The sequence below is a fragment of the Peromyscus californicus genome, unplaced genomic scaffold (assembly GCF_007827085.1).
Source record: "Peromyscus californicus insignis strain IS unplaced genomic scaffold, ASM782708v3 Scaffold_11__1_contigs__length_118956290, whole genome shotgun sequence".
Classification (NCBI taxonomy): Eukaryota; Metazoa; Chordata; class Mammalia; order Rodentia; family Cricetidae; genus Peromyscus; species Peromyscus californicus.
In genome coordinates this window covers 62,185,956-62,199,884 of record NW_026294402.1, presented here as the reverse complement: position 1 = coordinate 62,199,884, position 13,929 = coordinate 62,185,956, and the positions used below count along the sequence as shown (strand labels likewise).

Below are 13,929 nucleotides of genomic sequence, written 5' to 3'. Positions count from 1 at the left end.
CATCTGGAGGGAAATGCCACTTCTTCAGCTGGGGCCGTGCTTCTGAGGGAACTCAGTTCTACTTCTGAAATGGCCGCCCTGCTGGGGAAGAGTTGCCTGGAGCTCACTATTCCTGATTCTGATTTTTCCGAGGTCCCTTCTTAGAGTTGACTGTGTTATAGGGGGAAGAGAGAGCATCATTAGTGCACGAGGGTCTGAGGTCCTTTGTGCTTAGGATCTGTGGAAGGAGAAGAGCTTGCTGAGGGTGAGGCCTCTGCTCAACCAGTAGAGTTCTTTCTTGCACCATGCAGCTGCCAGCAGGGTGGGAAAGTGGCCTTCTCCGTCCTCTGGGGCCACAAGCCGCTCATGTCTGGGGACCTGTTGTGGAGTCAGCCTTCTCTCCCTCTTTGCTAAAAGGACTGAAGCTATTAGATCTCTGAGCATCCCTGCCAGGAAATGAGAGGGATGCCAACCAACAGACTGAGTTGAGAGGGAAAATGGACCACGTTTCTGGAATCAGCACTGGAAAGGACCTGGGCACTTGTCCATAGGGATATTTTTAAGTAATTTTACACTCTGGCTGGCAGGTGGAGTATGGACCCCAGGCCAAAATGCGCTGGGGACCTTCACCCGTACCTTTTCCAGTGGTGGTCCTCAGACCTCTGAAGCCTGCTCCATCAGGGGATAATTAGGAAGAGCACAAGTAGATGATCTGGATGGTTCCTAAGACACCCCTGGAGGTGATTGGCATACAGTAGTCCTGCTTTGCCAAGTATGGCCCCGCTCTCCCCTGTTTCGGGCTTTCTCATTTGAGAAATGCTGGAACAGAAAAACAGGAGAGATGCCCATGTGTATGCGGGGGGCCCACAATCCATACCTGCAAAGTCAGAGGTCTGAGCCCTGAAACAGGCTGGTTCATGAACCTCTCCCCTTACTTCTTCCAGCCATGGGGCCATCTGACTCAGTTTACCTACCTGTAAATTCTGTATTCTTTGATTTTTGATCTTTAGTCCTCACAGCCAGGAGCCTATGAGTTTTGACTACGAAAGTTCTTTCAAGGCTTTGTTATAGAGGGTGGTCTATCAAATATCCTGAGACCATTAGGACTACTGTTAAAGTGGAGGGGTGGCGAGTCGGAGATGTGGGGACAGGGATTCCGTATGGGGAAGAACCCCACTGGCTAAGTATGCTCTTTAATTCAACTTCCAGTACTGCTGTCCCCGGGTGTGGATCACGCTTTGTATGCTCTTTAACCCAACTTCCGGTACTGTTGTCCCCGGGTGTGGATCACGCATCAAAAAGCAGCGCTTGGGGTCCTTTCCCTGCCCCTTTGCTAGTTTGTCCTCTCTGCGCATGCTCAGTTCCCATTTTCTTGCTTCTTGCAGGCAGTGGCCGATCACATCCCTCAGCTCGTGCAGGGGGTGAGAGGGAGCCAAGCTCAAGCAGAAGACCTCAGCGCTCAGCTGGCCCTTATCATCTCCAGCCAGAACTTCCTGCAGGTAACAGACATCAGCAGCGTGGTCACTTGCAGGACCCCCAGCGGGCAGTCTGCCTTTTTTTGTCCTTGGGAAGGGAACATACCTGTGCAGACCCCATAGCCTTGGCTAAGTTTTTGTCTGAGCAGCTGCAAGGCCTCTTTACATTTCAGGAGAGGGAAATGTCACTGGCCAAGGGAAATGCTAACGGTCAAAGCATGTGCCCGGGGGTTGGTTTTCAAGTGCCTCCCACACCTCTCCTATACAGAGATAAAACACAGGTGTTTTAGTCTACTTTCTTGAGTTTTTATTACACACAGAGAGAAACACCAACAGGTTTGTGGGGAGGATGTATAATCTTTTCTTTAGTGTTAAAGATACCTTTATTAATTCGTTGAGAATTTCACACAGTGCAATTTGGTCATATTCACTGAACTCCTCACCTTGGCTCCTTCCAGACCACTCTCACCTCTCTACCCCCAACTTAGAGTCCTCGTTTTCTAAAACTGAATAACCCATTGACTTTAGTTTGTGTTGTGCATACACTTCTGGAGTGTGGTGACTCTACCAGGAGCCACACCCTTAAAGAAAACTGACTCTCTATTAACATCAGTTGCTCCTCAGTTAAGCATGGGAGCTCATGAACCCCTTCCCATTGCACACTAGAAAGTTGCCTGGCTTGATAATGTGCAGGTTGTGTGCAGAAAACCATGGCTCCTATGAGTTCCTGAGTGTTACAGTCCTGTCGTGTCCAAAAGACACCTCCCTTACTACTGGCTCTTACAATCTTTCCTTTTTTGTTTTCATTGAGAATATTTTTTCATACGATATGTTCTAATTGTGATATACAATCTTTTGAATTACATTCGCTGTATAGATACCTTTTGGGGGCTTAACTAGCATGAGAAGCAATTGCTCCGGCCCTGGGCTTCAGCCCCAGCCCTCCTTTGTAATGTGGGCATTTGTAATTCAGAAAGTCTTCCAGGTGACTGTACTCTGCCTTTAGCCATCATCCCTTCATCAGACATGCTGGTTTTTTATTTGGGGACCATCACAAGCACCCTGTAATGTAATCCTCTTCATGTGCTCCATCTTTATCCACAACTTGAGTTGTTTACTTGGGTGAATTCCTAGAAAGAGATTTGCAAGCAACTTACTTTTCCTTTGTCACACTGAGACTTAGAATTTAGAAGGGTCTTTCTCTTTACCTTAGTAATCCTGGAGCCAGCTGTGTGTTTAGCCTACACTAGGTGAACCATAGAGAGTTAGGATTGAACAGTGTGCGGGTGCTTCTCAGTCCAGGCTAACTGAACCTCATGTTCTCTCTCTGGCACCTCTCCCTCCTTCTCACTCCCATCTTTTTTCTTTTCTCTTCTCCTGTTCTTTTATTATTGTTTATTTTGGTTGGTTTGGTTTTTCAAGACAGGGTTTCTCTGTGCAGCCCTGACTGTCCTGGAACTCAATCTGCATACCAGTCTGGCCTCAAACTCAGAGATCCTCCTGCCTCTGCCTCCAAGTGCTGGGATTAAAGGCACCAGCCACCCTGCCCAGCTCTCTCCTGTTCTTTTAACTGCTATTGTAGATACTTAGATCTTTATAAGAAACAGGAAAGCTTCAAAATAAAAGGCAACAGAATCAACTAATCAAAAAGTATATGTGTTTAAGCCAGGCATGGTAGCACACCCCTTTAATCTCAGCATTCTGGAAGCAGAGACAGGTGGAATCTCTGAGCTCAAGGCCAACCTGGTCTACAAAGCGATTTCCAGGACAGCCAAGGCTACACAGAGAAATCTTGCCTCAAAAAAACAAATAGAAAAAGTGTGTGTTTTTAATATATTTATATATATATACATATATAATGTTTTATATATAATGTGTTATATATATATTTCATCACTGAGCTAAACCCCCCCCCAGCCTGAACATACATTTTCAAAATTTCCTCATGAATATTGTAGAGTTGCCTTTCCAGAAGGATGAACAAGTCTAAATTTACGGCTCACAGTATATGGAGCATACTTTTTAATACATCTTTTATAAGATGGAGTTAAGGGCTTAAAAAAGCATATTAGCTTATTTGTTCTTTAAATTTTATTTGATTTCATTTCCTATCCTTTGTTTTCAAATGTTAAGCATTTTTCATACACTTCATTCAGTATTACATCTTTAAGGGCTGGTAACATGAAATTATTCAAGCTTTTTAATGCTTATGTTAGGGTCTCCTACTGATTCTCATTAATTCTTTAAATGCTAAAAGTAGTACTTTTATCCTTAATATTTATGATCTGGCACTTAAATCATTACAGTTTTTCTGAGACACACTTAGAGCATACATTTTTAAAGCTCTGAAAGCCTGTGTGCTTTTGAGCCAGAAAAGCTACTTGTAAAATTTTACACACTGAAAAGTATTGAGATCTTAGCTAATTCCGTACCATTTTTTTTGCTACGTTGGTAAGGAAATGGACACATGCCCAGTAACTGGAGACCAGGAACCATTGACAGGACTCGTGGAACACTGTATACCTGGGATCCAGGTAGAACTGGATATTGTAAAACAACACAGACAGCTATTCCTATTCTTAAAGATGCATCTGCATGTGCCTAGGCATTCGCGTGTGGCGAGTGTGTTTTGTTTGTGAACAAGCGAGATATTATCTACCTTTATTTTTCTGGTCTAATAGGTAAAAGTCAGGGTAAAGGACCACTCTGAGAAACACAGAGAAATGTTTTCATTAAAGAGCTATCTTTATTTTAAATGAGATATTTTAAATGAGAATTTCAAGTCACTTTCATCAATTCGCCCATCTTGTCCCCTTATGATACTCTGTCCTGCCCTGGAGTGTCTGGTTTGCCATGGTAATTGTTTTTTAAGAGTTATTTAATTTTATGTTACCTGTTTATGTTTTGCCTATACCTGTGTATACCGTGTGTGTGTGTGTGTGTGTGTGTGTGTGTGTGTGTGTGTGTGTGTGTGTGTGTAAAGACCACAAAGGCCAGAAGAGGGCATCAGGTTCCCAAGAACTGGAGTTACAGACAGCTTTGTGAGCTGCCATGTGGGTTCTGGGAACTGTACATGCTCTTGACCACTAAGCCATCTCTCTAGACCTACGAACTAGCTGATATTTAATGTGTCCTTCTGTATTAGTTATTCTTTGTGGCTGTGACAACTAATAGCATGACCAAAGACAAGTTAAGGAAGGAAGGGTTTATTTTGTCTTCGGTTCCAGAGGGATGGAGTCCATTAATAGTGAGAGGGCATGCATGACAGCAACAGAATCCTGGCTCATTACATCTCATCTACACACAGGAAGCAGTTAGAAAGAGAACAGGAAGTAGGGTGGTGCTATGAACCTTCAAAGCCTTGCCCTGTGTGTTGGCTCGTTTTATATCAACTTGTTGTAAAGCTATAGTCATCTGAAAGGTGGGAACCTCAATTGAGAAAATGCCTCCAGAAGATTGGACTGTAAGCAGACAAGCCTGTAGAGCATTTTCTTAATTAATGATTCATGGGGAAGGGCCCAGCCCATTGTAGGTAGTGTCACCCCTAGGCTTGTGGTCCTGGGTTCTATAAGACAGCAGACTGAGCAAACCATGGGAAGCAAGTCAGTTAGACCCTTCCATGGCCTCTACATCAATCAGCTCCTGCCTCCAGGTTCCTGCCCTGTTTGAGTTCCTTTCCTGACTTCCTTCAATGATGAACAGTGTGATGTGGAAGCATAAGACAAGTAAACCCTTTCCTTCCCAAGTTGCCTTGGTCATGGTGTTTTGTCACAACAATGATAACCCTTAGACACCCAGTGACACATTTCTGGCAAGGCTCCATCTTGTAAAGATTCCCCAAGTGTTCAGGCACCTGAGCCTATGGGAGATACTTTTCATACAAACAACCACACCCTGTTTTAGGGCAATATTTGCTCTAGTCACTGTGGAGACAGGGCTGTTGGATCTCTCAGCATCTCGTTGTCCAGGAGATATCTTACTTTCTGTTCATCCCTCCACAGCCTGGAAGCAAGATGGTATCCTCTGCCAAGGCAGCGGTCCCCACTGTGAGTGACCAGGCTGCGGCCATGCAGCTGAGTCAGTGTGCGAAGAACCTGGCTACCAGCCTTGCCGAGCTGCGCACCGCCTCGCAGAAGGCAAGTGGGGCCTTGTCCCAGTGGTTAGCTCTTCAGGCAGCTTTTCATCTCTTTGTGATGTTGTGCTAAGAAGGCCACCCAGGCCCTAACACTGCTGGGCCAGTTTCTCAACAGAGCTGTCTCTTTCACTTAAAGACCATTAAAGATGGCACTACAGGTTAACATTTAACGTAAGCACCTAGGCTTGATCGTCACCTTCCGGTTACAAATGGGTTCAAGTTATATACTTCCTCCATCTCTTCCCATTTCCTGAGACAAGTGGTGGTTTCAGTCTTAGGGTACACTGCCAATCTTAAGTGTCTTGGTACCAGATAAATTGCAGGCCAATGTATCTGTGCTGAATAACTTTTCATTACTATGACAAATGCCCAAGAGAGTCAACATAAAAGGAGCAAAGATTTAGTCAAGCATGCTGACACATGCCTGTAAACCCAGCACTTGGTAGATGGAGACAGAAGCTTCCAGGAGTTCAATTCATCTTTAGCTTATTGGCTACACAGGCCATCCAGGGCTTTGTAAGACCCTGTCTTAAAAAAAAAAACAAAAAACATGGAAGCGTGAGGGTGGTGAGGAAGGAAAGAACTGAGAGAGAGTGAAGGAGGAGGAGGAAGAGGGGACATTATCATGGATTTCTGTTCGTTGTCAGTCAGCCCTCTTGCCTGTAGCTGGTAACAATACTATGTGCCTTGGTGAAAATGCAGGCAGGTGGAATTCGCTCACTTCATGGCAGCCAGCATGCGAAAGATACAAGATGGAGCCAGGGTCCCAGTCACTCCTTCAAAGTCACACTCCCAGTAACCTACCTTCCTTCCCCTAGGCCCCAACCTCCTAAAGGTCCCAACACCTCCCAGGAGTACCATGGGCTGGAACTAATCCTTGATCACATGAGAGAGACACCAGCATTTCAGATCCAAACTAAAGCAATAATTGATTATATCCACATCTTCTATGTATCATCTTGAGAACTTAGAAACAAGCTATGTAGGTAGAAAATCTATTTGAGAGTGGGGCTGTCATCTTACCTATGATTTTCTTCCCTAAAACGTTTTCATACCTTACATGGACCTGTTTGCCTTAACAGAGTCTCAGTAGAACAGACTGGGGGACGCAATAAATCTCTTGTCTCTGAAACTCAGTTATCAAAGGAGCTCGTTATGACTCTGATGTAGTTATTAGCATGAAGTTCTGGCTTGAATTCATTTGTTTCCTTGTAGCAATCCCTTTATAGAAACTAGCAGCCTCATAAAGTGGTGAGAGAAGGAAATAGAAGCCAACTTGAATGCCTGACATGAACAGAGATTCTCCATTGCCAAGGTGAAGTGCACAGGACCTCAGACTCTTAAAGAGGTCCTGGAGCCATCCACACTGTACCAGCCTGCTGTGTGTGGCGGGGTGCTTATTAGAATACAGGTACCCAGCATGCCTCTGACAAAGCCTATCCACACCACAAGCCATGCAGCCCACACAGCTGCAGGCTCCGTTTTCTCAGTGAATCTTGGCATATGCCAGCATCAAACAGCGACCCTGGAACAATGAGCTCCAAAGTGATACTTAAGCAAGACTGTCTCCTAGTCCAAGAGGAGGCCGCGAGAGCTTTCAATTCATTTTTTTCAATGCATCAGAAGGCATGAAGTCTCTCAAATCAGACAGTGTGAATTTGAATTGGGCCCCTGTCACTGACACATTTGTTAGACTCTCTGAGCTTCTGTACCTAATAACATGGACACATAAAAGTCAGCCACCTCATATTTACTGCTGCTTTCACAGAGTGATAATTTATAAGTGTTTCGAATACTGATAGGCAATATTACATATGCATAAAGTTTATTAATATGTGTTGGGGCCATGAAGTCCTGACCGTTGGAGGCCAGTGTTCTAGATGATCAAGAGATTTAAATAAGTAAAGCAAATAATTAGATGGGGGAAGTTTATAAATCTTTAGTATGGAAGGATAATGATGTACGGTATTGAAATGTATGAAAAGAAATTGCTGCAGGCTCTCTGTGGAGTCCTTCCTCGGTTTGCTTATTGCTACCTGGCTGTATGTGTCCCGAGCCTCTGTGCACACAACCCTGAGTACATCCCAAGCCTCTCTGTACGTACATGCTCTGCTGTGCCCTGTCACTGCAACCCAGCTCCAGTGAATCAAAGATGCATCTTCTAGGTCTGAGTGTAAAGTAGCCTCCAGGAGGTTTTTAAGTGTCTGCAGTCCTAAGACACACCTAATTAATGACTTAGGAAAACATGGTTAAGGACCTGAGTGACGGTGGTTCTGTCCTCTCTGGGGGAAATCCTTGCTACCCTTGCCTTCTCCTTGAGGCAGAGTTACCGGGAGTGTCTAGGAAAACATTTCCTAGGTTGCAGAGTGTTAGAGACGGTTTCCCAAGCCTACTGTATGCACATATCCCCCACTCTGTTGGCAGGCCCATGAAGCCTGTGGTCCCATGGAAATCGATTCTGCGCTAAACACAGTGCAGACTCTCAAGAATGAGCTGCAGGATGCCAAGATGGCCGCTGCAGAAGGTCAACTGAAGCCACTTCCAGGAGAAACGGTAGGACATTTGGGGTGGGTTCAATCATCCTCTCTCTTCTCTCTCTCTCTGTGTTTGCCTCTCTCTCTCTCCCTTCCTTCCTTTTTTTTTTTAACAGTATCTCACTGTGTAGCCCAGGTGACTCTGCAAACTCCAGGAAAGGACTGATACAGTGTAAATTGTACATTTGCACCAGACAGTGGATCAAGTAGAATGCAAAATAATGCATTGTAATTTTTACTTATTTTTGTCCATTTGTGTGTGTGTGTGTGTGTGTGTGTGTGTGTGTGTGTGTGTGTGTGTGTGGTAGAGGGGGTAGAGGTCATAGGGCAGTGTTCAGGAGTACTTTCCTTCTACTGTTTGGATCCCAGGTATTAGACTCAGGTCATCGGGCTTAGTGGCAAACACCTTTACCCTCAGGCCCACCTTGTTTTTAGAGAAAGCATTTGCCAGAGGCGAGTGCAGGGGTTGTACATACTGTGTTCTGTCCTTGGCTATGATGGGCCAGACTCCATTTTCATTGGGAGGTATGGCCTTCATTGGGGAAGGTGTTGTATGTTTTAGACTGTATATGTTCTTTTATCCTTCTGTCCATCCTTGTACACCTATATATCTCCTCTAAACAGTGTCCTCATATGCTCATTTATTATCTGTACCCTAGTCCTTTACCGGTTTTGTTTTTTATTTGGTGGACAAAAGAAGCTGGCCTGCTCTTCATGAGTGGCGCGCCCTCTGCCTTCCTCCATAGTCTCAGTTGCTACTCCAAACCTCCATTTTCCTTGCATGCCTTTCAGTTTGAACTCCTCGAAGGATAATGACCAAACTGGACTGTGTTAGTGGTCCCACAAGCCAGGAAGTTGGTGTGGTTGGATGTCTGCCTGCTTCCTGCCGAGGCATAATTACTGCCCACTAATGATTTCTTTTGGAGTTTCTAAAGGCATCATGCTAATAGCTACAGCCTGCTAAGGCGCTGCCTCCATTTGCTGAAGGCCTTCTTAGCTAGGTTCCTTCAGGAGTGGGGCTTAGCGAGGCTCAGTAACTCACATTGTTTCACCTGCACCAACTCACTTAGTCTAAGGCCGGCCATTTTTCCCTGTACTGTCCAGCTGACTCGGGTGAGAAAGAGCTCAGGTTCAGGTTCCCATCTGCATCATTGTTCTAAATCCTGCTAAGACCTCAGAGAATGTTTCTTTTCTAAGTTCTGCCTTCCTTGGGTTTTCTTACAGCTAGAGAAGTGTGCTCAGGACCTGGGAAGCACCTCTAAGGGAGTGGGCTCCTCCATGGCACAGCTCCTCACCTGCGCTGCTCAGGGCAACGAGCACTATACAGGTAGGACTCTCAGGGACTTCGTGATGCACGTGGTGCGGTTGCACACCCGCTGGTCTGGAGAGGGAGGTTCACGGGTTGACAGTAAACTTGCCTCTTCCCCTCAGCTTCATGGCACATCCATCAAGCACAGTCTTGTTGCTAAGCTCTTCGCAAGCGTAGTTGATACTTTTCTCATGGTTGTGTTGAAAATACCTGATAAGTGTCCAGTAGAGAAGCGTTTATTTTTGACTCACAGTTTAAGGCAATATAGTCCATCATGGCTGAGAAGTCATGTTGGCAGGAACATGAGGTGGCTGGTCACATGGCACACACAGTCAGGAAGCAGAGAGAGATGAATACTGCTTCTCAGCTTGCTGCCTTCTATTTTATTCAGAACAGGACCCCAGCCTATGCTAATGCCTGCAATGATGGTGGATCTTCTCCCCTCACTCAGCCTAACTCAGAACTCCCTCACAGACATGATTGAAGATCTGCCTCCTCAGCCAGGGGGATCTAGATCCTGTCAGCTTGACAAATGTTAACCATACAAGGATATAATGCAATAAAGTGATTCTCAAACTCCATATAGATCCCTTGTTAGACTCCGAGGGAGGCGGAGATAATTGTACACTTCTAGGACTATCTCTGACTCCAGAAATCCCACCAAAGTATAAAAAACATAAAAGCTACAAGAAAAGAATATCAACAAAGTCAGACGGAAGGCAGGTGAAGGGAATGGTCGAGCTGAATGAACAGTCCTCAGGGTCTCCAGGGAGTGATGGAAGGAGGGCAGCCAGCAAGAAGGAAACTGAGTTGTGTTGCAGGACAGGCCACTAAGGGGACCTGAGCTTTTCCAGTGCCAAGTAGCTGTCTCTGAAAGGCAGAAGAGTCCTTAATTAGGAAGCTGTGAGTAAGAGGCCGTGTAACTAATGAAAGGGAAAAGCAGAGACCGCTGCAAGTCATGACATCTGTTTCCGGTTTACCTTTCAGGGTGTAGCCCTTAGTGTACAAGTGAGGATGCGGTAAGGCTGCAGTGTGCGCCAAGGCTGCAGTGCGCACTAAGGCTGCAGTGCACCAAGGCTGCAGTGTGCGCCAAGGCTGCAGTGCACCAAGGCTGCAGTGTGCGCCAAGGCTGCAGTGTGCGCCAAGGCTGCAGTGCACACTAAGGCTGCAGTGCACCAAGGCTGCAGTGTGCGCCAAGGCTGCAGTGCACACTAAGGCTGCAGTGCACCAAGGCTACAGTGTACGCCAAGGCTGCAGTGCGCACCAGCGCTGCAGTGTTGGTGCAGTGCGCGCCAAGGCTGCATCCTCTCATGCTTGGAACTATCCTCTCGCCCTACCTCCATGTGCTTGCAGGCCTGGCTTGGGGTCTCTCTCTCTTGCAGCTGTTATAAATTAGGAAATGCCTGGCAGGAAGAAGCTGTCCTGAGCGTGGGCTCCTCTCTGCACTTTTCATTCTTCCAAGATCTTGGCCCGCTCTACCTTGATGCCTTCCTGATTCCCAACTGACTTCAGCCATATGTTTCCCAGTTTCTCTGTGAGAGGGTTGGTTTGCAGTGAGTTAATCTGCCATCCCTCCAAGCAAAATTAAAAATGCACATATTTATTACTTGAAAAATAAAAGAGCAAAGCAGGAATCAGCATTATATAGTATAACACAGTATGTGCAGTAATAAAAATATACAATTCTGTCCTAATCAGAAATAAGGGAAATTTTCAGAGGAGACCAGGGTGTTGAAGATCACTGGGGACATTTCAAAGGGCTCCGGGAGAAAGGGAAATGGAAGTATGAATTCTTACAAACTAGAAGACAGGAGAGAAGTTTACATTTTAGAAACTCCTGCACGATCCCAGAAGTTTGGCGGATTCTGTTTGATGGTGAAATGTGTGCTTCTAGGAGGGGAGACTGCTGGAACCCGAGAGTTACATCATCCGGGACAGACAACATGCAGAGTGGCAGGCAGCCTCCTTGGTTGGCCTAGATAGCAAGCCATTCAGCGTTGGCAGGCATTGAGAGGGTGGTGTTGAAATGGGTGCTGTGTGTGTGAGGTCTCAAAGGTGAGAGAGAAGCCTGTCAAGGAACTGAGAAGCTTCTAGTAAAAGGCAATCAAGGAAGACATAGCAGGAAAGCTGAGCCAAGGTGCAGACACCAAGGGGCCTCGTAGGCAACATGAACGCTTGGAGTTTCACCAAAAGCCATATGAAACCATTGGAGGGTTTTAGCTGTGGAGACAGATGACAGTGTCCTCTGGGTGACCCTTCCTCCTACGTGTGGAATAGACTGGAGAGAAACAACAGAAAGAAGAAAGACCAACAACCAGACTGTTGAATTCATTTAGACAAGAGGTGGTGATCTTCTGTGGTAATTAGCTTTATGTCACTAAAATAAAACACCCGAGGTAATTAACGTCTATAGAGGAAGAGTTCATTGTGGCTCATGGTGGCTCTAGTCCATAATTATTGGAGTGTTGGGCGATGCAGCATAGAAAGGCAGGAGCATGTAATAAAACAAAACCACTCACCTCGTGGCCAGAAAGCAAAAGAGTAAGAAGGAAGGCACAGAGAGTGTATGCCATAACCACCTTCAAGAGCGTGTGGCCAGTGTCCTCAAGTCCTCCCACTAGGCCATGTATCTTAAAGCTACTAGCATCACCTTGGGGACCAAGTCTTTAACACATGGACCTTTGAGGTTTGAACACTCAAGATCTAGAGTATGGCAGTGATGCATCCAAGGGGATAGATTAAAGCAAGCTGACACTGCTTGGTGACTAGTTAGAATGTGGCAGACATGGAGGTAAAGAAGAAAACATTGAGAATTCTTAGGCCTGGCAGCAAACTCAAGAGTCCCATGAGCTTCGAGGGTAAGATCGCAAGACTGAGAGGGTCAAGAGTTGAAGTTCAAGGATGCAGTTCTAACTTCAGATGGACTTGGCTTAAAGTACTTGGTGGCTGTACAAATAGAGAGGATATAGGCAGTTTGCTCTCTGGCTCTCTTAGGAGAGGAGTCTTGGCTGGAAACAGAGATTTTGTAATTATTAGTCTAGTCATGGTCATTGAAATCTTAACTGTGGAAAAGTTTGCCTGGAGTGAGTAGCCGATGGGGAAAAGGTTAGCTAGTGAAAGATGACGCTGAATGATAGAAAGAGGAGCCACATCCATGGGTAAGAGATGGTGTGTCTCTGGAGACAGAGTTGCTCCTCAGAGAGTCACATAGGGCCGTGGAGAAGCCTCCATTCACTTTAGGAGTAAGGAGGTCCTTGCCCATCTGGGTGGAGGCAGTTTCAGCAGAGTTGAAGAGTGCAGGGAGCGAGGGAAGAGAGAACAAGGGTGGACAGTTCCTCTCTGAGTCTAGCTCCCTCCCCCATACTTGAGGCCTGTGGAATGTTCAGTGGCTACACATTAACTATTAGTGGGCTGTACCTGGATGCAACTAGGTTTTCGTTTGGCCAGTTAAATAGCCCAAATATATTTCTAAACCATTTAACACAGCTACATACAACTTTTTGCAAGTACTTCAAAACAGATTAAAGGTTTACATCATTCCTAAATCCATCTTGGAGCCTTGAGTTGTGGTCCAACACTAGTTTGACATGCAATATATGTGAATTCTGAAAATAACAAACATTCTGAGAGCTGGGTATGGTAGCATGTGCCTAGAGACAGGAGGATCAGGAGCTCAAAGCTAGCTTGGGTGACATGAGACCCTCTTTCAAAAACAACTTCATAGAATGCCGATATGTTTGATATCTCTTGCTGTCCTGAAACTCTGCTATAGAGTATAATTGAAGATCCAGATGTGAAAGAAACTATGTTCCCCAAGGATTACAGCTATTAGAACAGATGTGTGCTTTATAGTTTGCCCCTGTTGGGTTACAGATCTTCATGTACACTTGACCAGAAAAGCAATTGTGGGGTAGTAGGGTCATGAGGAGGAGGAGGAGGGAGGGTGCTGATTTTGGTCACATGACCCGATGGGGATTCCCATTGAAAACATGTGAATGCAGCCATGTTGGGCCTTGGATGTTCAATGGGCTCTCTGGTGGCCCTGTTTCACCTTTTTGGTGCTGTGACTTCCTCTGTCTGGGAAACCTGGTTCCTCCAAAGAGGAGCCTTTGTTGTGCCTTGAGGTTTCACAGTGAGTCCTCAATAGAGGATCCATGGCAAGGACAGGGGGAGGATTTTAGAGCCTGGCTTTCCAGTGTCGGCCTTTCAGAAATCACCTGAAGGGCCAGTAGGATGGCTCAGCAGGTAAAGGTGCTTGCTGCCAAGCCTGATGATCCGAGTTCAATTCCTGGAACCCTCACAGAAGAAGAAGAAGAAGAAACTGACTCCGACAAGTTGCTTTCTGACCTCCACGTGCATGCCATGATGACACACCTGCCTACACACACACACACACACACACACACACACACACACACACACACACACACACAAACTATATTTACACCTACACAGCCATGTTCACTTACACAAAATAAGTCAATAAAATGTAATCTT

General features: G+C 45.7%; 1 protein-coding gene across 5 annotated transcripts in view; it reads left to right on the top strand.

Annotated features, from left to right (window-relative positions):
* Positions 1-13,929, top strand: part of Tln2 (talin 2) — a 426,813-nt gene that overhangs the window by 301,472 nt on the left and 111,412 nt on the right. For all 5 annotated transcript variants that reach the window (XM_052713268.1, XM_052713262.1, XM_052713236.1 and 2 more), the window contains 4 exons: positions 1,365-1,478; positions 5,456-5,590; positions 8,014-8,142; positions 9,348-9,450. In XM_052713268.1, the coding sequence (XP_052569228.1) occupies positions 1,365-1,478; positions 5,456-5,590; positions 8,014-8,142; positions 9,348-9,450 (481 nt within the window). The remainder of the gene's footprint in view (positions 1-1,364; positions 1,479-5,455; positions 5,591-8,013; positions 8,143-9,347; positions 9,451-13,929) is intronic.